The 24,084-nt window shown below is 37.0% G+C and overlaps 1 protein-coding gene across 3 annotated transcripts in view; it reads left to right on the plus strand.

Annotated features, from left to right (window-relative positions):
* VAMP7 (vesicle associated membrane protein 7) overlaps nt 1-24,084 on the plus strand; it is a 75,780-nt gene that overhangs the window by 36,974 nt on the left and 14,722 nt on the right. For all 3 annotated transcript variants that reach the window (XR_012127587.1, XM_037025065.2, XM_073228116.1), the window contains exons 5-7: nt 3,047-3,137; nt 17,904-17,971; nt 22,674-22,766. Coding sequence is in view for 2 of the 3 variants with exons in the window: in XM_037025065.2 (XP_036880960.2) it covers nt 3,047-3,137; nt 17,904-17,971; nt 22,674-22,766 (252 nt within the window). In the remaining variant the exon portion in view is untranslated. The remainder of the gene's footprint in view (nt 1-3,046; nt 3,138-17,903; nt 17,972-22,673; nt 22,767-24,084) is intronic.

A 24,084-nucleotide genomic window follows, 5' to 3' on the forward strand; every position in this document is an offset into this window, starting at 1 on the left:
CTAGTTTCATTAACTGTGAGTTTAAACTGTTCATATGGGATTGTTGTTCTTTCCTGAGGTACACTTGTATTGCAATATACTTCCCTCTTAGCACGGCCTTCGCTGCATCCCACAGATTTTGTGGTATTGAATTATTGCTGTTATTTGTCTCCATATATTGCTTGATCTCTGTTTTTACTTGGTCATTGATCCATTGATTATTTAGGAGCATGTTATTAAGCCTCCATGTGTTTGTGGGATTTTTCATTTTCTTTGTGTAATTTACTTCTAGTTTCATACCTTTGTCATCTGAGAAGCTGGTTGGTACAATTTCACTTGTTTTGAATTTACGGAGGTTCTTTTTGTGGCCTAGTATATGATTCTTGAAAATGTTCCATGTGTACTTGAGAAGAATGTGTATCCTATTGCTTTTGGATGGAGTATTCTGTAGATGTCTGTTAGGTCCATCTGTTCTAGTGTGTTGTTCAGTGCCTCTGTCTCTTTACTTACTTTCTGTCTGGTTGATCTGTCATTTGGAATGAGTGGTATGTTGAAGTCTCCTAAAACGAATGCATTGCATTCTATTTCCCCCTTTAATTCTGTTAGTATTTGTTTCACATATGTACGTGATCCTGTGTTGGGTGCATAGATATTTATAATAGTTATATCCTCTTGTTGGACTGACCCCTTTATCATTATGTAATGTCCTTCTTTGTCTCTTGGTACTTTCTTTGTTTTGAAGTCTATTTTGTCTGATACAAGTACTGCAACTCCTGCTTTTTTCGCCCTATTAGTTGCATGAAATATCTTTTTCCATCCCTTTTCTTTCAGTCTGTGTATGTCTTTGGGTTTGAAGTGAGTCTCTTGTAGGCAGCATATAGATGGGTCTTGTTTTTTTATCCATTCAGTGACTCTATGTCTTTTGATTGGTGCATTCAGACCATTTACATTTAGGGTGATTATCAATAGGTATGTACTTATTGCCATTGCAGGCTTTAGATTTGTGGTTACCAAAGGTTTAAGGGTAATTCCCTTACTATCTAATACTCTAATTTAACTCACTCAGTATGCTATTAGAAACACAACCTATTCTGTACTCCATCTATCCCTTGATTGACTTTGGGGGTAGTTTAGTCTGATTTTGCAGTTACTTAGTAATTAATTGTTCTACTTTCTTTGCTGTGGTTTTATTTCCCCTGGTGACAGCTATTTAGCCTTAGGAACAGTTCCATCTCTAGCAGTCCGTCCAAAATGTACTGTAGAGATGGTTTGTGGGAGATAAATTCTCTCAGCTTTTGCTTATCTGAAAATTGTTTAATTCCTTCTTCAAATTTAAATGATAATCTTGCTGGGGAGAGTGTTCTTGGTTTGAGGTCCTTCTGCTTCATTGCATTAAATATATCATGCCACTCCCTTCATATTTGTAAGGTTTCTGTTGAAAAGTCTGATGATGGCCTGATGGGTTTTCCTTTGTATGTAATCTTTTTTCTTTCTCTAGCTGCTTTTAAAAGTCTGTCTTCATTCTCAGAGATCCTTTTTTCTCTCTGTGCCTCAGCTTCTTTGTATTCCTCTTCTCTAATTTCTCTTCCATTTACCATCTCTTCTACTACATCTAATCAGCTTTTAAATATCTCCATTGTGTGTTTCATTTCAGATATGGAATTTCTTAATGATTGAATCTCTGTCCTAAATTCATCCCTGAGTTCTTGTATATTTTCCTGTACCTCCATGAGCATGTTTATGATTTTTATTTTGTGCTCTCTTTCAGGAAGATTGGTAAGTTCGGTTTAATTTGGCTCTTTTTCTGGTGTTTCTGAGATTTTCGTTTGAACCAGGTTTCTTTTGATGTTTCATATTTGCATGTGGCTCCCTCTAGTGCCCAGAAGCTCTAGTCTTTGCAGCTGCTCAGCCCCTGGAGTGATACTGGGGTTTGCAGGGGAGCGGTGGTGGTGCTTGTGTGGAGGAAAGAGCTGTTTCCTGCTTCCTGGCCGCAGTGCCTGTCTCCACTGTCAGAACCAGTTGGCCGAGCACACAGGTGTAAGCCTCTGAGCTTTGTATCTGTAGCTGCCATAGGCAGGGCCTCCCTCTGGCTGACACCAGCGCAGGGACTACCGGTTTGCGAGCTGGTGCCAGTAGGCCAGGAGGAAGGTGCAGCAGGCTGCTCATCACAGTGATGGGCGTTGGAGCTGAGCTGCTAGCCAGGTGGATGGAGCCCCTGAAGCTTCTGAAAGTTCCCAACTTGCTGGGCAGAGTGTGCCCAGACAACCTTGTCCACCTATCCCTTCTCCTGCACAGCAAGCTCCGTGCCAACTCCGCCCCTTCAGGAGCCCTCTTGCTGCTAGGAAGCCTCTCAGACTTCCCACCTTTCCTTTGTGCCAGAGTGGCCAGATGTGGGATCCATGTCCTCAATAAATGGCTGGAATCTCAGTCTCTCCAAGTATACCGCCTGTCTTAGCTTTCCAACCCCACTAAAGTCCAGAGCACCATGCAATGTAGGTTTTTGCTTCCAAAGAAGACCTCCAGGGCTGGATGTTTAGCAGTTCTAGGCTTCCACCCTCTCCCTGCTGTGTTTCTCTTCCTCCTGCCCGTGAGCTGGGGTGGGGGAAGGGCCTGGGTCCCGCCGGATCAAGGCTTTGGTACGTTACCCTGTTTTGTGAGGTCTGCTCTGTTCATGAGGTCTGTAAGCAGTCTGATGAAGACTTCTTTCCTTTTGATGTTTTAGGGTTAGTTGTATTAACTATATTTTCTTATAATATGTGGTTTTGGGAGGAGTTCTCTGTCTTACTTCTCATGCTGCCATTTTGAATCTTCCTGATATAATATATTTAGCTGTGCTTAAAATAAAGTGATATTTTTATGCTACGACACCACTATTTCATGTAATACCATTTTTTTTGCTGTCTATATTTTTCCCTAGGTCTAGTAACAATTTTTTAATGAAATGACATACATCTTTTATATCAAGAGACATAATTTTATAGCATTAGTCAATTCCATTCATTTTCTTTTTGCTTCCTCATTGTAAATATTGTCTAGATACCATAAATTAAATCTTATTTTCTTACAGAAGCATCATTCTGAGAATAAGGGCCTAGACAAAGTAATGGAGACTCAAGCCCAAGTGGATGAACTGAAAGGAATCATGGTCAGAAACATAGGTATGTTTCATGGCATAGTCCACATGCGTATGGGCAAAAATGATAATAGATTACTTGACTGTTGTCAAATTATTCTAGACAGACATAAATAGCACTTCCTTACTCTTACTATTGGAAGCCGATTGTCAGCTGAAATATGGAGATTACTTACCTGTGACACTACTGCACGAATCGTTTCTTCTCAGTGCTTATGATTATTCTTCATTCTAAATTTGTTTGCTTAGTCAAACAAATTTCTGAGACTGTTACAACAGTTCAGCAATTAAGAATGATTTTGTCAGTTTTTGCTGGAGCTACCTAGATAGCTGATACTATCAGTAGATACTTAAAGAATAACTATTTGACCTCCTTAGAAAGTTTGTAGCTCTTGATTGAAAGAACAAATTGGGCCAAGAATTGACTTGTATGCTTCAAAAAGTGAACTAAGATATAAATTCCATTGGCTTATGTTTTGTCAAGAACCTATTTAGCACATTAAAATAATGTACAAAAGTACATAAGTTTATTTTTGATTTGATTATACAGTTGTGTTTAGACTTAGGATGATGCTCATTTTCTAAAAGCACTGGTTGTTACCTGTAGTCTCCAGGCCATCCCCTGGTGCAGTACCTCCTAGCAACTTGTTAGAAAGGCAAGTTTTTGGGCCCCGCCCCAGACCTGTTGAATCAGAAGTGGGAGTGGGGCTCAGCAATCTATGTTTTCACAAGCCCTCCAGAGAATTCCAGTGCATATCTGAGTTTGAGAACCACTCTTTTTAATATATCTTCTATTGGCAGTATCTCACAGACAGTAACTTAAAATATTGAATAAGTGTGACTGTATAATTTCTTTATATTTAACTGCGATGTCTAATTTCATAAATGTCCATTTAATTTAATCTTAGATTTACTATTTGAATTACTTTACGTTTATTATTAAACAGTCACAAATTATGAGAAGACATTTAAAAAATTTACTCTTGGTCTCACCATTCTAAAGATTCATTTCTATTTTCTTTAAATTTTTGTCTACATAGGCACAAAATTTATGCCTATACAACATGTATACATAGTTGTAATTATAGTCAGTTTTGTAGAGGCAGTATAATACAGTGATCAAGATTTGGAGTCATATGTGACTGAGTTTGAGTCCTGATTTCATCTCCTGCTTGCTGTTGGCCCTTAACCGATCCTCTAACCTCCCTGAGCTTTATTTCCTAATCTGTTAAAAGAAGATAATAAGAACCTAAGGTTACCAGGATAAAAGAGGTAATGTGTGTAAAGCACTTTGTGCAGTGTCCGGCACATAGTAAGAGGTGAATGATTGTTAGCCATTACTCTATTTTATACTTTCATGGTATTTCATGAGTTATATCCTAAAAGTTATCAATAATGTCCTTATTTTGGGCACTTTCGCTCTTTAGGGCAGGGTTACTCAGAATGTTGTTTACAACCAGATAGGGAGATTGCTCCAGAATGTACTTCAGTGCTGTGCTTCCTTCATTTAGAACGTCTTGCTATGAAAATGTCAAATGGACTAAATTGTGTGCTAGAAACTTAAATGAAGCGGTAGCAAACACAGGTACCACTGATTAGAGGTTTGTGTTGCAGTGCACCATACTGTTATAAAATGTTTTTGTGCCTATTGTGTTTTCCTTATTTTGTTGAGATTAATTTCCAGAAATGGATTAATAATCAAAAGGCAGAAACATTTTTGCAGTTCTTGATATATATGTCTCTTGGCTATTTGGAGTGATTTTCTTCAATTCATTTTAGTTTTAATGTATATCTAGATGTAGACGTAGAGAACTTATTGAAAAAAAGACTAATACTTCTTTTCCCTATTTTTTAGTCACCAAATATATTTATTTTACCTGAAAGTGGAAGCAGCCAACTGCTTACAGTATTGTTTACTTCAGATGCACAAAGTTCCCAGGAAATGAGTATTTTTTTAACAGTGTTTATTTTTATTTTGCTAGACGTACAATTACATGAACAACATTATGGTTACTAGACTGCCCCTATTATCAAGTCCCCCCCACATACCCATTACAGTCACTGTCCATCAGTGTAGTAACATGCTATAGAATCACCACTTGTCTTCTCTGTGTTATACTGCTTTCCCCTGTCCCCCGCCCACATTATACATGCTAATGACCCTTTTTTCCCCCTTATCCCTCCCTTCCCACCCATCCTCCCCAGTCCCTTTCCCTTTGGTAACTGTTAGTCCATTCTTGGGTTCTGTGATTCTGCTGCTGTTTTGTTCCTTCAGTTTTTGCTTTGTTCTTATACTCCACAGATGAGTGAAATCATTTGGCACTTGTCTTTCTCTGCCTGGCTTATTTCACTGAGCAAAATATCCTCCAGCTCCATCCATGTTGTTGCAAATGGTAGGATTTGTTTTCTTCTTATGGCTGAATAATATTCCATTCTGTATATGTACCACCTCTTCTTTACCCATTCATCTACTGATGGATACTTAGGTTGCTCCCATTTCTTGGCTATTGTAAACAGTGCTGCAATAAACAGAAGGGTGCATGTGTCTTTTTCAAACTGTGCTCCTGCATTCTTAGGGTAAATTCCTAGGAGTGGAATTCCTGTGTCAAATGGTATTTCTATTTTTAGTTTTTTTAGGAACCTCCATACTGCTTTCCACAATGGTTGAATTAATGTACAGTCCCACTAGCAGTGTAGGAGGGTTCCCCTTTCTCCACATCCTTGCCAACATTTGTTGTTTGTCTTTTGGATGGTGGCCATCCTAACTGGTGTAAAGTGATATCTCCTTGTGGTTTTAATTTGCATTTCTCTGATGATTAGTGATGTGGAGCATCTTTTCATGTGCCTGTTGGCCATCTGAATTTCTTCTTTGGAAAAGGGTCTGTTCAGCTCCTCTGCCCATTTTTTAATTGGCTTATTTGCTTTTTGTTTGTTGAGGTGTGTCAGCTTTTTATATAATTTGGATGTCAACCCTTTATCAGATATGTCATTTATGAATATATTCTCCCATACTGTAGGATGTCTTTTTGTTCTACTGATATTGTCCTTTGCTGTACAGAAGCTTTTTAGTTTGATATAGTCCCACTTGTTCATTTTTGCTTTTGTTTCCATTGCCTGGGGAGATATGTTCATGAAGAAGTTGCTCATGTTTATTTTTTTATGTCTAAGAGTGTTTTGCCTATGTTTTTTTCTAAGAGTTCGATGTTTTCATTACTTACATTCAGGTCTTTGATCCAGTTCAAATTTACTTTTGTGTATGGGGTTAGACAGTAATCCAGTTTCATTCTCTTACACGTAGCTGTCCAGTTTTGCCAATACCAGCTGTTGAAGAGGCTGTCATTTCCCCCATTGTATATCCATGTCTCCTTTATCGTATATTAATTGACCATATATGTTTGGGTTAATGTCTGGAGTGTCTATTCTGTTCCACTGGTCTGTGGCTCTGTTCTTGTGCCAGTACCAAATTGTCTGGATTACTGTGGCTTTGTAGTAGAGCTTGAACTCAGGGAGCATAATCTGCCCCCTGTTTTATTCTCCCTTCTCAGGATTGCTTTGGCTATTTGGGGTCTTTTGTGGTTCCATATGAATTTTAGAACTATTTGCTCTAGTTCATTGAAGAATGCTGTTGGTATTTTGATAGGGATTGCAGTGAATCTGTAGACTGCTTTAGGCAGGATGGCCATTTTGACAATATTAATTCTTCCTATCCATGAACATGGATGTGTTTCCATTTATTGGTCTCTTCTTTAGTTTCTCTCATGGTGTCTTATAGTTTTCAGAGTATAGGTCTTTCACTTCCTTGGTTAGGTTTATTCCTAGGTGTTTTATTCTTTTTGATGCAATTGTGAATAGAATTATTTTCCTGATTTCTCTTTTTGCTAGTTCATCGTTAGTGTATAGGAATGCCACAGATTTCTGTGTATGAATTTTGTTTTCTGCAACTTTACTGAATTCAGATTTTGGATCTAGTAGTTTTGGAGTGGAGTCTTCAGGGTTTTTTATGTACAATATCATGTGGTCTTTAAACAGGGACAGTTTGACTTCTTCTTTGCCAATCTGGATGCCTTTTATTTCTTTGTGTTTGATTGCCGTGGCTAGGACCTCCAGAACTATGTTGAATTAAAGTGGGGAGAGTGGGCATCCTTGTCTTGTTCCCGATCTTAAAGGAAAGGCTTTCAGCTTCTCACTGTTCAGTATGATGTTGGCTGTGGGTTTTTCATATATGGCCTTTATTATGTTGATGTACTTGCCCTCTGTGCCATTTTGTTGAGAGTTTTTTTTTATGCATGGATGTTGAAATTTGTTGAATGCTTTATCAGCATCTATGGAGATGATCATGTGGTTTTTGTCCTTTTTGTTGATGTAGTGGATGATGTTGCTGGATTTTTGAATGTTGTACAATCCTTGCATCCCTGAGATGAATCCCATGTGATCCAGATGGATGATCTTTTTGATGTATTTTTGAGTTCGGTTCACTAATATTTTGTTGGGTATTTTTGCATTTATGTTCATCAGGGATATTGGTCTGTAATTTTCTTTTTTGTGTGGTGTCTTTGCCTGGTTTTTGTATTAGAGTGATGCTGGCCTTGTAGAATGAGTTTGAGAGTATTCCCTCCTCTTCTACTTTTTGGAAAACTTTAAGGAGGATGGGTATTAAGTCCTCACTAAATGTTTGATAAAATTCAGCAGTGTAACCATCTGGTGCAGGGGTTTTGTTCCTAGGTAATTTTCTGATTACCAGTTCAATTTCTTTGCTGGTAATTGGTCTATTCAGTTTTTCTGTTAATTCCTGGATCAGCCTTGGAAGGTTGTAGTTTTCTAGAAAGTTGTCTATTCTAGGTTCTCCAGTTTGTTTCCATATAATTTTTCATAGTATTCTCTCATAATTCTTTGTATTTCTGTGGTGTCCATTGTGATTTTTTTGTTTCCTATTTCTGATTCTGTTTATGTGAGTATACTCTCTTTTTTTCTTGATAAGTCTGACTAGGGGTTTATCTCTCTTATTTTCTCGAAGAACCAGCTCCTGCTTTCATTGATTCTTTCTCTTGTTTTATTCTTCTCAATTCTATTTATTTCTCTTTTAATCTTTATTATGTCCCTCCTTCTACTTACTTTGGGCCTCAATCTTTCTTCCTTTTCTAGTTTCATTAATTGTGAGTTTAGACTGTTCATTTGGGATTGTTCTTCTTTCCTTTGGCAGGCCTGTATTGCAGTATACTTCCCTCTTAGCATGGTCTTCACTGCATACGACAGATTTTTTGGGTTGAATTATTTTTGTCATTTGTCTCCATATATTGCTTGATCTCTGTTTTTATCTGTTCATTGATCCATTGATTATTTAGGAACATTTTATTAAGCCTCCATATGTTTCTGGGATTTTTTGTATTCTTTGTGTAATTTATGTCTAGTTCCATACCTTTGTGGTCTGAGAAGCTGTTTGGTACAATTTCAAAAATTTGAATTTACTGAGGTTCTTTTTGTTGCCTAGTATATGATCTATTCTTGAAAATGTTCCATGTGCACTTGAGAAGAATGTGTAACCTGGTGCTTTTGGGTGTAGAGTTCTGTAGATGTCTGTTAGGTCCATCTGTTCTAGTGTGTTGTTCAGTGCCTCTGTCTCTTTACTTACTTTCTGTCTGGTTGATCTGTCCTTTGGATTGAGTGGTATGTTGGAGTCTCCTAAAATGAATGCATTGCATTCTATTTCCCCCTTTAATTCTGTTAGTATTTGTTTCACATATGTACGTGATCCTGTGTTGGGTGCATAGATATTTATAATAGTTATATCCTCTTGTTAGACTGACCTCTTTATCATTATGTAATGTCCATCTTTGTCTCTTGGTACTTTCTTTGTTTTGAAGTCTATTTTGTCTGATTCAAGTACTGCAAATCCTGCTTTTTTCTCGCTATTAGTTGCATGAAATATCTTTTTCTATCCCTTTACTTTCAGTCTGTGTATGTCTTTGGATTTGAAGTGAGTCTCTTGTAGGCAGCATATAAATGGGTCTTGTTTTTTCATCCATTCAGTGACTCTGTGTCTTTTGATTGGTGCATTCAGACCATTTACATTTAGGGTGATTGTTGATAGGTATGTACTTATTGCCATTGCAGGCTTTAGATTCATGGTTACCAAAGGTTTAAGGGTAATTAATTCCCTTATTATCTAATACTCTAATTTAACTCACTCAGTATGCTATTACAAACACAACCTAGAGGTTCTTTTTTTCCCTCCTTTTCCTTACTCCTCCATTCTTTGTATGTTATGAATCATATTCTGTACTCTTTGTCCGTTGGGTGACATCTCTTTTGCCTTAGGAATATTTCCATATATAGGAGTCCCTCTAAAATGTACTGTAGAGGTGGTTTGTGGGAGGTAAATTCTCTCAGCTTTTGCTTATCTGAAAATTGTTTAACCCCTTCTTCAAATTTAAATGATATCCTTGCCAGGTGGAGTATTCTTGTTTCAAGGCTATTCTGCTTCATTGCATTAAATATATCATGCCATTCCCTTCTGGCCTGTAAGGTTTCTGTTGAGAAATCTGATAGGCTGATGGTTTTCCTTTGTATGTGATCTTTTTTCTCTCTGTAGCTGCTTTTAAAAGTCTGTCCTTATCCTTGATCTTTGCCATTTTAAATATTATATGTCTTGATGTTGTCTTCCTTGGGTCCCTTGTGTTGGGCGATCTGTGCACCTCCATGGCTTGAGAAACTATCTCCTTCCCAGATTGAGGAAGTTTTCAGCAATTACCTCCTCAAAGACACTTTCTATCCATTTTCCTCTCTCTTCTTTTTCTGGAATCCCTATATTGTGAATATTGTTCCATTTGGATTGGTCACACAGTTCTCTCAATATTCTTTCATTCTTAGAGATTCTTTTTTCTCTCTGTGCCTCAGCTTCTTTGTATTCCTCTTCTCCAATTTCTCTTCCATTTACCATCTCTTCTACTACATCTAATCTGCTTTTAAGTTCCTCATTGTATCTTTCATTTCAGATATGGAGTTTGTTAGTGATTGACTCTCCATCTTAATTTTGTTCCTGAGTTTTCGAACATTCTTCTGTACCTCCATAAGCATGTTTATGATTTTTATCTTGAACTCTCTTTCAGGCACATTGGTGAGTTCAGTTTCATCAGGCCGTTTTTCTTGGGTTTGTGAGATTTTGCTCAGGACCATGTTTTTTTGACATTTCATAATTCTGTGTGGTGCTGACTAGTGCCCAGAAGCTCCAGTCTCGGAAGCTGCTCAGCTCCTAGAGTAAGGTTGGGGGTCATAGGTGAGCGGAGTTGGTGCCTGGGGGGAGGAAAGAGCTGTTTCCTGATTCCTGTCTGCAGTGCCTGTCTCCAGTGTCAGAGCCAGTGGGCCGAGCACACAGGTGTCAGCCTCTGGACTTTGCATCTCTAGCTGTTGTAGGCGGGGCCTCCCTCTGGCTGGTCTGATGCCAGCGCAGTGATTGCCAGTTTGCGAACTGGTGCCAGCAGGCTAGGAGGAAGGCTCAGCAGGCTGCATATCACAGTGGGGGGACTCAGAGCTGAGCAGCCAGGGGGATGGGTGCCTGAAGCTCCTGAAAGTTCCCAACCAGCTGGGCAGAGCATGCCCAGGCAACCTTGTTCAGGTCTCCCCTCCCCCACATTGCAAGCTCTGTGCAAACCCTGCCCCTTCAGTAGCTGTCTAGCTGCTAGGAAGCCTCTCAGGCCACCCACCTTTCCTTTGTCCCAGAGCGGCCAGATGTGGATCCCCATCCTCCACAAATGGCTGGAATCTCAGCCTCTCAAGCACTCTGCCTGTCCCACCTTGCCAACCCCACCAACCTCCAGAGCACCACACAGTGTAGGCCTGTGCTCCAAAGCAGACCGTCCCAGGCTTCCACCCCCTCCCCACTTCATTTCTCTTCCTCCAACTGGTGAGCTGGGGTGGAGGAAGGGCCTGGATCCCGCCATATTAAGGCGTTGGTACGTTACCCTGTTTCATGAGGTCTGCTCTTTTCGTGAGGTCTGTATGCAGTCTGGTTCAGACTTCTTTCCTGTTGCTGTTTTAGGGTTAGTTCTTTTAGTTTACTATATTTTCATACTATTTGTGGTTTTGGGGGTAGTTCTCTGTCTCACCTCTCATGCCGCCATCTTGAATCTCCGAAAATGAATTTTTCATCAACTTGTTTTTAACAACTTATTTATTTTTATAGTTACAAAAACAGCAAATTAAAAATGTAGCAAAAACATTTTTGATCATCTCCCTTTGACTTTTCAACAGCTTTACTAAGGTATAATTCACATACCATACAATTCACCCCTTTAAAGTATACAGTCCAGTGTTTTTAGTAAATACACAGAATTCTGCAACCATCACCATAATCAGTTTTAGGACATTTTGAACATCACCCCAAGAAAAGAAATCCAATAATCATTTATAATCATTCCTTTTTCCTTCAATCTCCAGACCTTAGCAACGATTAATCTTTCTGTCTCAATAGATTTGCCTACTCTGAACATTTCATATAAATGGAATCATATAATATGTGGCTTTTTGTATCTTGGCTTCTTTTATTTAACATAATGATTTTGAGATTCATTCATGTTGTAGCATGTTTCAGTACTTGATTCCTTGTTATGGCTAAATAGTATTTCATATATTGATATGTCTTATTTAGGCATTTATCATTTGTTTGGCATTTTGGTAGTTTGCACTTTCTGGGTAATATGAATAGTGCTCTGTGAACATTTGTCAAGTGTTTGTGTGAGCATATGTTTTCAGTTCTCTGAAACCTGAGAGTATAATTGCTGGGTCACGTGGGAACTCCATGTTTAACATTTTGAATAAGGCCATACTTTCCTAATTGACTGCATCATTGTACATTCCCAATAGCAGTGTTTGAATTTCAATTTCTCCACATCATTACCAAAATTTATTATCTGTCTTTTTTATTATAACCAATCTAGTATGTATGAAGTGGTAGCTTATTGTGGTTTTGATTTGCATTTCCCTGATGACTAATGATGTTAAGCATCTTTTCATGAGCTATGGGCCATTTGTATATCTTTGGAGAAATATTTGTTCAAAATCCATTGTCATTTTTTAAGTGGGTTGTCTTATTGTTGAGCTGTAAGACTACTTTGTATATTCTGGATGCTAGACTCTTACCAGATTCATGATATGCAAATATTTTTTCCCAGTCTATTGGTTGTCTTTTCACTTTTTTGATAGTGAACTTTGGAGGACAAAGTTTTAAAACTTGATGTTCAATTAATTTTTTTTCTCTCTGTTTTTTGATGTCATATGTAAGAAACTATTGCCTAAGCCAGGGTCACAAAGATGGACTCCTGTGTTTTCCTCAAAGAGTTTTGTAGTTTCAGTTCTTACATTTAGGTCTATGATCTATTTTGAATTAATGTTTGTCTATAAGGTAAGGAAGGGTTCCAACTTAATTCCCTCAAATATGTATATCCAGTTGTCCCAGCAACATTTGTTGAAAAGACTTCTTTCCCTACTGAATGTTCTTATCAGTTATCCATATGAAAAATCAGTTATCCATAGGTTTAGTTCTATTATAGATAGATAATATTTATAGATAATAGGTAATATAGATAATATAATAGATAATATAGTAGATAATATTTATATTATCCATTGGTTTATTTCTGTACTCTCAGTCCTGTGTCATTTATGTATATGTCTGTCCTTATGCCAGTACTACACTGTATGATTATTATGGGTTTATAGTAAGTTTTAAAAATTAGGAAGTATGAATCTTCCAATGCTGTTCTTCTTTCTCAAGATTGCTTTGTCTATTCTGGGTACCTTTCATTTCCAGAAGACTTTTAGGATGGTCTTGTCCGTTTCTGAAAAAATAGTAGCTGAAATTTTGATGGGAATTGTGTTGAATCTATAGATCAATTTAGGGAACATTGCCAGTTTAACAATATCAAACTTCTGATCTATGAACATGAGATGCCTTTTAATTTCTTTAGGTCATCTTTAATTTTTTTCACAGTGTTTTGTAGTTTTCAGTGTACAGGTCTTACATGAGAAAGACTTTCTCCTTCACCAAACATTAGGCTCCTCTGAACGGTCATTTTGATTAGGCCTCATTCTTTGACTTTGTCATTGGCCTGCCTAAGCCCCATGTTAGCAAAGAATCCAGCTAAGTCAATCCCATACCCTTGATAGCTGATCACCCTTGATGGCTGATCAAGTTCCTCATCGTCTACCTTTGATGTGTAAGTCCTTGGCCTTATATTTCACTGTTGAATATGATATTAACTGGATTTGTCATATATGGCCTTTATTATATTGAGTTATGTCCTTCTGTGATCAAGTTTTAGAGGGTTTTTATTGTGAAGTGATGTATTTTGTCAAACATTTTTCCTATATCGTACCTATTAAGATAGTCATACATTTTTATCTTTTGTTTTATTAATGTGGTATATCTCACATACATTAATTTGTGTATGTTGAACTACCCTTCTATCCCAGGGATAAATCCCACTTGGTCATGGCATATGATCATATTAATCTGTTTTTGAATTCATTTTTTTTTTTTTGCCTAGGAACATCTTTATTTCTCCCTCATATCTGAAGGATAACTTTGTTGCTTATGGTAGTCTTGGTTGGCAGTTTTTGCTTTGAACACTTTGAACGTATCATTATTGTTTCCTTCCTTACTATTTTTGAGGGGTGTCAAAATAATTTCTATTTAATAGTGTCCCTCTTTGAACATCTTTCTTACTTTGCTTCCCAAGTATTTTTTACACTATTGTAAATGGATTTTTTCTTTCATTTTTGAATTGTTCATTGCTAATATATAGAAATAAAATTGATTTCTGTATATTGATCCTGTAGTGCACAATCCTGTTGAATTTGTTTCTTCTAATAGCTTTTTAGTGAGTTCCTTATGATTTTTTATGTGCAGGATTATGCCATCTGAAAAGAGATTATTCTAATTCTTCATTTCCAGTCTATATGCCTTTCATTTCTTTCTCCTGCCTAATTTCTCTGGCTAGCACCTCTAGTACAATGTTGAATAAAAATGGCAAGAGTAGACATCTTTGTCTTTTCTTGATCTTAGGGGGAGTCTTTTATAGTAAATTAGGATGTCAGATGTGGGTCTTTCATAGATGCCCTTTATCAGGTTGAGGAACTTTCCTTCTATTTCTTGTTTTGTTTTGAGTGGTTTTATAGTGAAAAGGTGTTGGATTTGTCAAGTACTTTTTTGCATTTGTTGGATAATCATACAACAAATTGAAATGATCATACGGTTTTTGTCCTTTATTCTGTTAATACAGCATATTACAATAATTGATTTTTGGATGTTGAATCAACCTTGCATTTACGAAATAAATGTCACTTCTTATGGTGTATAACCCTTTTTATATATTGCTGGATTCATTCTGAAAGTATTTTGTTGAGGATTCTTTTTTTATTAAGGTTTCATTGATATACACTCTTACGAAGGATTCACTAGAAAAATGATGTGGTTAATACATTCACACTTATTTTCGAGTCCCCCAAATACCCCATTGCAGTCACTGTCCATCAGTGTAGTAAGATGCCACAGAGACCCTATTTGTCTTCTCTGACCTACACTGTGACCCCACACACACCATGTGCACTAATCATGATACCCCATAATCCCCTTCTTCCTCCTTCTCCCCCACTCCCCTTTGGTAACTGCTAGTACCTTGGAATCTTTGAGTCTGCTGCTATTTTGTTCCTTCAGTTTTGCTTCGTTGTTATACTTGTTGAGGATTCTGGGTACCTTTCATTTCCAGAACACTTTCAGGATGATCTTTTCAGTTTCTGCAAAAATAGTAGCTGAAATTTGGATAGGGATTGTGTTGAATCTATAGGTCAATTTAGGGAATTGAGGATTCTTTTATGTCTGTATTTACAAGAGATCTGTTGATTTCTTTTGCTGTGATGTATTTTGTTTTTGTTATCAGAGTATTACTGGTCTGATAGGATGACTTGAGATGTGTTCCTTCCTTTTCTATTTTTGGAAGAGGTTGTGAAAAAGAGGTATTCTTCTTGAACTGTTTGGTAGAATTCACCATTGAAGCCATTTGGGTCTGGGATTTTGTTTGTGCAAAGTTTAAAAATTACTGATTCAGTCTGTTTGTTGTAGCTCTTTTCAGATTTTCTATTTCTTCTTGAATCTGTTGTGTGTCTTTCTAGGAATTTATCCATTTCATTTAAGTTACCTAATTTGTTGACCATACTCTTATTCATAGTATTCTCTTATGATCACTTTCATTTGTATGAAATTAATAGTGATTACTTTAGTAATTTGAGTCCTTTTTTTCTTGGTTAATTTATGTAAAGGTGTGTGTTAATTTTGTTGATATTTTCAAAAAACTTACTTTTGGTTTCATTTATTTTCTCTATTGTTCTTCTGTATTTATTTTTTTCTGCTCTAATCACTATTTCCTTCCCTCTGTTAGCTTTGGATGTAGTTTGCTTTTCTTTTTCAAGTACATTAAGGTAGAATTTGAGATCTTTTGTCTTTGTCTTCTCAGACTGCTATAAGAAATTACTATAAACTGGGTGGTGTAAACAACAGAAACTTATTTTCTCACAGTTCTGGAGGCTGGAAGTCTGAGATCAGGGTGCCTGCATGGTCACATTCTGGTGATAGCCCTCTTCTCAGCTTGCAGATGGTACCTTCTCACTGTCCTCACATGACAGAAAGTGAGACAGAGAGCAAGTTTTCTGGTGTCTAAAGGCACTAATCCTGTCATAAGCCCTCATGGCCTTATCTAAATCTAATAATTTCTCAAAGCCCCCATCTTCACATACCATCACATTGGGGGTTAGGGATTCAATATATGAATTTGTGGGGACACAATCCAGTCTCTAACATCAGTGTTTACTGCTATAAATGTCCTTCTGTTACTGCTTTTGCTTCATCCCATAGGTTTTCCTTTTATTAGTAATTTCTAATTTCATTCCATTGCCAAGTCCAACAGCTGAGGCCCCTCAAAGTAAATTTATTTGCTCTTTCTCCTGTGTATTGGTTACACTTTCCTGTTTCTTCTTATACCTCATAATTCTTTCATGAAAACTGGACATTTTAGATAATGTGTCATAGTAACTGTAGATACTGATTCCCAACCCCCACAGTTTGGTGTGTGCCTGTTTATTATTTTGTGACTGGACTGGACATTTTTCTTGAAGTAAATTTTCCCATAGTATATAGCCTGTAATGTCAATTTTCAAAGGGAACAGCCTCGAGCATGTGCATGGTCACCTTGGAATGACAACTCTCTTTGAGTATCTCTTTTCCTGATCTTCCTGTTAAGCTTCTAGCTGGTCTGCCTCTCTTGGTGTCTTATTCAGCTGTTAGCCTATGCTAATTACAGTCTAATTGCTCTATTTTTTCCCTGACAGGTCCCTAGACATAAATTGCTCCAGTCTGATCTAATTAGATTTGGGCTCCTTTGTCTTTGAGGCCAGTCTTAGATGCTTGTTCGGACCGCAGGAGAGTTCTTAGCTCTCTTTTCCCCTTGTACTGTCAGTTAAAGTTTTAGCTGGCTTGTGGTTTAGCTAGTTCTCTTGAAGCTCCTCATCTCATCTTAACTGCTTACCTTCAGAGTCTCCATCCAACCCTTAGGCTTGAATGTCCCCATAGTCTTCTCAAAATAAAGTCTATATTTCTGGTGAAAGCTCTCTTATTACTAAGGCCTGCCTCTTCCCCTGGGAACAACTTCTGAGCCACTGCTCTAGAGCTGTGGATAGGGACAGTGGACTGTTTCTGTGGGAATGACACCCATGATCTACCAGTGGAGTGCTGGGTAACCATGGTTTGCCTTTCCCTGCATGGTATCTCCACTCCATGAGTAAGTTGGTGCAGGGGCAATCAAGGCCCAGTATTCTTGGCTTGCCACCAGAGGTAGAGCCTCTGCCCTGTGTCTAGGGGCTTGGTGGAGGAAGAGAACCCCAGATGTATCAGTCATGCCTGCCTGGAATAGAGCTTCTGCATCATGGGGCTGAGGATGGGGTGAGGTGGGAGGAGAAATGCCGCTGACTTTGCCCTCCTGGGGAAAAAGCAGTCCTTGACTGGGACCTGGGGGTGGGAAAGAGAGCCCTTAGGCTTTACTTGCAATTAAAGCTTCCATCTCACTGAGCTAAGGGATGGAGCAGGTCATGGCTCAGATGCCACAGAGTTTTCACTGTTCTTACTGAGAGTTAGTTGATTTTCTTGTATAAATGTTTCTTACTTGCTGAATGATCTTAGGACATTCATGGTTTTCAGAGACTTTAAATGGTGGCTGTTTGTTTTTATAATTTTTGCCAGTTATAGTGGTTTTGTTGGAGAGAGGGTTGGTGGAGCTTCTTCACACTGCGATTCCAGAAGTGCCCAACTCTCACTCATTTTCAGGGTTCCATATACATATATATATATATATATATTTTTAGTCATAGCTCATACCTTTTTAATTTAGAGGTTTGCAAACTATAGTTCGTGGGTCAAATCTACATAAAGGTTCATAGGAAAGCAGTCATGCCCACTTATTCACATACTGTTTATGTCTGACAGAGTTGAGTAATTGTGACCAAGACTGTTTGTCACACAAAGCCAAAAATCTTTAGTATCTGGCCCTTTACAGGAAAAAAACTGCTATTCATACTTTAGTTGATAGTCTTTAACAAAGTCTTTTATTACTTAAATATATAAGTGCTTCTGTAGTAAATGTGAGTTGTCAAGAATACCAACTGTAATTAAAATCAGAGTTTGCTTAATGACAAAAGTAGCAGGTTTGTAATATGAACATGGTATTTTCTGTTTTTCCAACATTTTCAGATCTGGTAGCTCAGCGAGGAGAAAGATTGGAATTACTGATAGATAAAACAGAAAATCTCATGGATTCAGTAAGTATGGGATATGATAACACTTTTCAGGTTGTGAAGTAGAGAAACTATGGTTGATGGCTAACATAATAGGAAAATGTGTTAAATTTAATACTGCTTTTTTTCTTTCTAACCTCCATTATGTGATTTAAATTGTGATAATGAGGACAATAATGAGGAATAGGAAAAAAAGCCACAAACCATTAAGAAAGTTTTTTTGTGGAAAACATACTCAGTATACAGAAACAATTTTTTTAAGCTTTGGAATGATGCTTACATAATTTTGCACTTAAGCTGCATACACTGCTGTTTCTGTACATCTTGTAAAACATGAAACAAAAGAAAGTTACCACCCACTGTGAATCCTGAAAACTGGTGAGTTCACTCAGTCTTTTGCTTACTGTGATAGCTTGAGCTTTCCTTGTATCAAGCAAGAGTCAGAGATTAGGAAGGGCCGATGAGTCTTAAAGGAATCATTGTGTCCCTGTGACCTACATATGCTACAGTTACATGTGTCTTTGCATTTTCCATCTGGTTTAAGTGGATGAAGGTTTTTAAGAAAGATGATATATGTAGAGTAAATAGAAGGAGGGCATATAGATCAGTTATAGCTTAGGTCTACACAATTACAAATTTAAATGCAGAGAAATTTACACTTTGAAACTGATCCGTGAGTTTTTCAAGGTTATGAGCACAAGTTTTAGAGTTAGGCTGCCTGTGATTGAATCCAGTCTCTGCCACTTAAGTAGTTATGTGACCTTAGACAAGTTACTTAACCTCTTTATGCCTTAGTAAAATGGAAATGTACCTACTTCATAGTGTTTTGAGGGTTAAATCAGATAATTCATGTAAAATATAGTAAGGGCCATTTAAATGTTTACTGTTATTGTCGATTTCACAGGGACATCTATTAACAGTAGGTCCTAGGAGAATAACAGTTTTTTTCATCAAAGCACATGGTCATTGGAAGAAGGATGGCACCATACAGCAAGTCAAAACACTGGGGTTCTATAATGGCTTACTTTGTAACCCATTGCTGGGGGCAAAGAGGGCAAAGGTGTATGTGATCCCAGATCTTTAGACCAAATTCTTTGGTACTTCCAGTTCATTTCATAGCTATTCTTAATCCCTGAAGATTACCCTGTTTAAGTGGAATGGTCTGTGTTTGACTAGTAGTAGTATATAGTCTGTACTTTCCAAAGAAAAATCACTTTAATTTTGTTGACTACATGACACAGAATAATAAAAGGTAGTCATTAACTAACAGGTGTTCCTCTTTATGAAGGAATAACATACATACAATAAAATACAGCAAGTATGCTACTTTTAATTGTGCAGCTCAGTAATTTTTTTTACATATGTCTATACCCATGTAATCGCTACCTAGGTCAAGGTATAAAACATTTCTAATACGTTAGAATGCTCCTTCATACCCCTTCTAGTTAATAATCCCCCAAAGAGGTAACCATTTCTCTGACTTACATCATCCTAGATAATACTTTGCCTATTCTTAAAATGTATATAGAATCATATGTTACATACTCTTTCATGTCTGGTCGCTTTCACTCACCATTGTTCCTATGAGATTCATCCATGTTGAATATACTGATAGTTTATTCCTTTTTATTGTACTATTCCATTGTATAAATCTACCTACTATAATTTATCCATTTTCCTCTTTTGTCCTTCTGTGTTTCATTTAGGATAGTTTCTATTGCTGTTTTCAAGTTTACTTATCTTGTCTTCTGTAGTTTATAATGTGCTATTACTCCCATTTCATGTGTTTTTCATCTCTAGAAGTTTGATCTGGATCTTCCATGTGTTTCCTTACCAGGTGCATGCTTTCCCCTACCTTCTTGAATATATGAAGTAGATTTATAATTGAAATGTTTATTCCACTTACATGTAATGTAAATATTGATAGAGTTGGATTTAAGAAGTTTTGTTGCTCTTTGATTTTTATTTGTCCTGTCCTCTTTGTCCTTCTTTTTCTTTCTTTTTCATTTAAAAATGTTTAATTTTATCACCTTTTGGTTTTTTAACTGCCTTATTGAATTATTTCTTTATTGATAAATAATTCACAGAACATACAGTGGACCCACTTAAGGTGTACAGTTCAGTGGGTTTTGGTATATTACATTATAACTTTTAAAATTGTAGTAAAATATATATTACATAAAATTCGCCATTTTAACCATTTTTAAACATATAATTCAGTGACATTAGTTACAGTCACAGTGGTGTGCAACCAACACCCATCTATTTCTAGAACTTCTTCACCCTAGATGTACCCTCTGCATCCATTAAATAATTACTCCCTGTTTCCTGTACCCCAGCCCCTTGTAACCTCTAATCTACTTCCTTTCTCTATGAATTTGTCTTTTCTAGGTACCTGATGTAAGTGGATTCCTGCAGTAGTTGACCTTTTACATCTGGCTTATTTCACTTAGCACAATATTTTCAAGTTTCATCCATGTTGTAGCGTGTATGAGAACTTCATTTCTTTTTATGGGCAAATAATATTCCATTGTATGTCTATACCACATTTTATGTATTCATCTGCTGATGGACCTTTGGGTTGTTTTTATCTCTGGGCTATTGTGAATAATGCTGCTATGGACATTAGTGTGCAAGTATCTGTAGGAGTCACTGCTTTCAGTTCCTTTGGATCTGTTCCTAGGAATTGCTGGGTCATATGATAATTCTCTTTAGCTTTTGAGGAACTGCCAAACTGTTTTCCATAGTTGCTGCATTGTTTTATATTCCCACTAACAATGTACAAGGGTACCATTTTTTCTACATCTTCACCAACACTTGATATTTTCCATCTTTTTATTATAGCCATTCTGGTGGGTATGAAGTGGTATCTTATTGTGGTTTTTGTCTTGCATTTTCCCTGATGACTAATGATGTTGAGCATCTTTCCATGTGCTTATTGGCCATTTGTACATCTTTGTTGGAGAAGTTATTCAAGTCCTTTGCCCATTTTTTAATAGGGTATCATCAGGTGCTAATGAAACTATCTACAAGAATTGAAGAGACCATCAGGCTGGTCAGCTTGCCCTTCTCATTCTCACAGTTATTTTTCTACCTTGTTCTCTTCTACCCATCCCACCCCATCCCCAAGGGAAGCTTTGGTAAGGTGTAACACTTGCACTTTATAGCTGAACTGGTTTTATATAGGTGATTTGCCAATGTTCAAATATTGACCTAAGGATTGTGGAGGAATTGTTACCTCAACCTATTGAATCACATGACTATATTTAGTTTTATTACTTTCATTGCTCACTACTATTTCTCTTCCACATTAGTTTCCTTTTTCTTGGGTTCTTTACTGTGGTTTAGTTTGTGAGTAATTGCAGGGTTTAGGCAACTAGGAAGTTCACCATATATGCAGTTTAGAGGGCACAGTCCCCAAGACTACCCTCAATTCTAATACCAACTACAAGTTTGTTTCTTCCCCAAACCTCCCACAGGTTTAATAATTTACTAGAAGGACTCACAGGCTACTACGAAAGCTTTTATACTAACAGGTGTGCTTTATTACAGGCAAAGGATACAGATTCAGCTCAGCCAAGGGAAGAAGCACACAGGGTGAAGTTTGGGGAGGTACCAAACCCAGAACTTCTGTTGTCCTGTGCCCATGGAGTCAGGACGCATAACTCTTCCAGCGTAGAGGTGTGGCAGTATCACAGAGTACTGTCCAGTTAGGAAGCTTGCCTAATCCTCATTCAGTTTTTATTGAGGTATAATTACATATTCACTGCCCACTTGCTTGATCTCAGTCCCAGTCTCTAGCTCCTCTAGGTGTGACCCAAATCCTGTACCCTAAGTTGGTATTTCTAGAGTGCCTAGTCCCTACACTAAGTCATATTGTTACTATTTGGTTAGCCCATGGCCCCCACAACAGCAAAGATTACCTCTTATGAGCTGAGGGTAAAAGTGAGACCCCTTTTTGGGCAAGGTTAAGTTCTCTAGTACACGGTGCAGTTGATGGGCATTTGGATCTTTTCGAATTTTGAAATAATACAGATAGTGCAGTTACAAACATTTTATATGTGTCTTTTGGTGAACTTCAGCATGTATCTCTGTTGCATATATACCTAGGAGTGGACTTGCTGGGCTATTAGGGTTTTTATTGTTTATTTGTTTTAAATTGCCATAGTTGTCATGGTGACATTGTCATGGTGAGAGTAGTTCAGATGTTGAGAAGTTGATGTTGCAAAAGAAAATGGATAACTGAAGGAGTGAAGTTCTTTGGGTTTTGGCCCTCATACAAGTACATACATATCTTTCTATGGAAACTGAACACTTTTTTATGGCTCAAAATTCCAGGATTATACTGAGCAGAAGAAGCAAATGTATTTGCAGGCAGCTGGCTTAGAAGGAGCCTTTCCTGTTGGAAGCACAAAGAGGAAAAGGATTCCACTAGCAGGAAGAGCCATTTCTATTGCTTAACATCAATCATGTGTATTGCTTCAGTGGTGAAGCAAAAGGAGGGAAGCCTTTTCAGTGGGCTCATAGTGCTTGCCAGAGACTGGCGGAGTCCTGCTTTGGGGAACCAATGATTATGAATTGCCAGTCTGTAACTGTGAAGAAAGAAAATGGGTCAAGAATGTTAAGACTTCAACAGAACTAACAAAAGTAGAAATTTAACAGGTATTACTGTGAATCAATCATGTAGTCAGTGCCAGAGGTCAAACAATTCTTGCTTCTTTTCTAGTCTGTCACCTTCAAAACAACCAGCAGAAATCTTGCCCGAGCCATGTGTATGAAGAATCTCAAGCTCACTATCATTGTCATCATAGTATCAGTCGTAAGTTTTTGTTCTTTTGGTGTGTGAGTTTATTTTTTCAATCTCTAAGAAATTAGGTTATGGAATTCTTTCTCAATGATTAGCACTATAAAATGAGCTACATATAACTTTTCGTGGTGAAATACATGAACCAAGCAGTAGCTTTTCTATGAAGTCACTACGAAATACTATCACTACTTTAAACCCCATTTCCCTACTGAAAATTCTTGTATGTATGTAAGGAATCATGTAAGGCTTTTCAAGTATACCTGGATATTTAATGTTGTCTCTACCAAAGTGGGATTCTTTAAAAGTTACATTTTCTAAATGACTCCATATTTTTAAATTGTATTTATATTTTCCAGTTGACTCCATTCTCTATTTCTGTTTTCTCTTTTATAGTTGATGGTTTGTGTTTGGCAACCTTGCAAAACTCTTACTACTTTTAATAGTTTTGTCAGTTGATTCTTCTATATGCTGTAGGTCAGCAGTCAGCAAACATTCTGTAAAGTGCCAGATAGTAAATATTTCAGGCTTTGAGTGCTGCAAACAGTCTCTGTTACATAGTCTTTTTTTTTTTTTAATAACCCTTTAAAAATATAAAAACCATTCTTAGCTCATAGACCAAGAGCTATAGTTGGCTTACCCCAGCGCTATAGGTACATGAAATTATGATAAGTCTGTTAATGATTTTATATATGTACACACATATACCTGCACACAGTATATATAATTTTTTATAATTACATACATATATATTGCATTTACTAGCAATGTTGAATAATTGCAGTGTCAATGAACATCTTTATTTAGTTCCTGCTTTTAATTGGAATGGTTCTAATATTTCATTTGCAAGAGTGATACTTACTATAAATTCTTGTTATATTTTTATTGCCAAGTTAAAGAACTTTACTCTTCTATTTACATTGCTAAAAGTTTTTATCAGGGTTGGGCATTTGATTTTAGGAAATGATAGTTCTCTACCCAATGAACTGATAATGTGACTATTTACATTTAATATTATTGTATTCAATAACTTTAATAAATGTAATTAACTCCTTTAATTTCTGGAATAAATACTAAGAGGTCATTATGTAGTCTTTTAATTCATCATGAGTTCAATTTGCTAATATTTAGTAATTCTCTTGTCTTTAAATATACATTAGTCTATATGCTATTATCCTATTGGAACCCCTACATGAACAGATATTGAACCTCTGGAACTATCTTGCATGTCTAATAACCTTTTTAATATGTTTACACTCCTTTTTTTGCATTGCATTCTGGAAGAATCATTCCACTAACTCTTCCAGCAAAGTGATTTTAGTTTTAACTCTGT

The sequence above is a fragment of the Manis javanica genome, chromosome X, assembly GCF_040802235.1.
Source record: "Manis javanica isolate MJ-LG chromosome X, MJ_LKY, whole genome shotgun sequence".
Classification (NCBI taxonomy): Eukaryota; Metazoa; Chordata; class Mammalia; order Pholidota; family Manidae; genus Manis; species Manis javanica.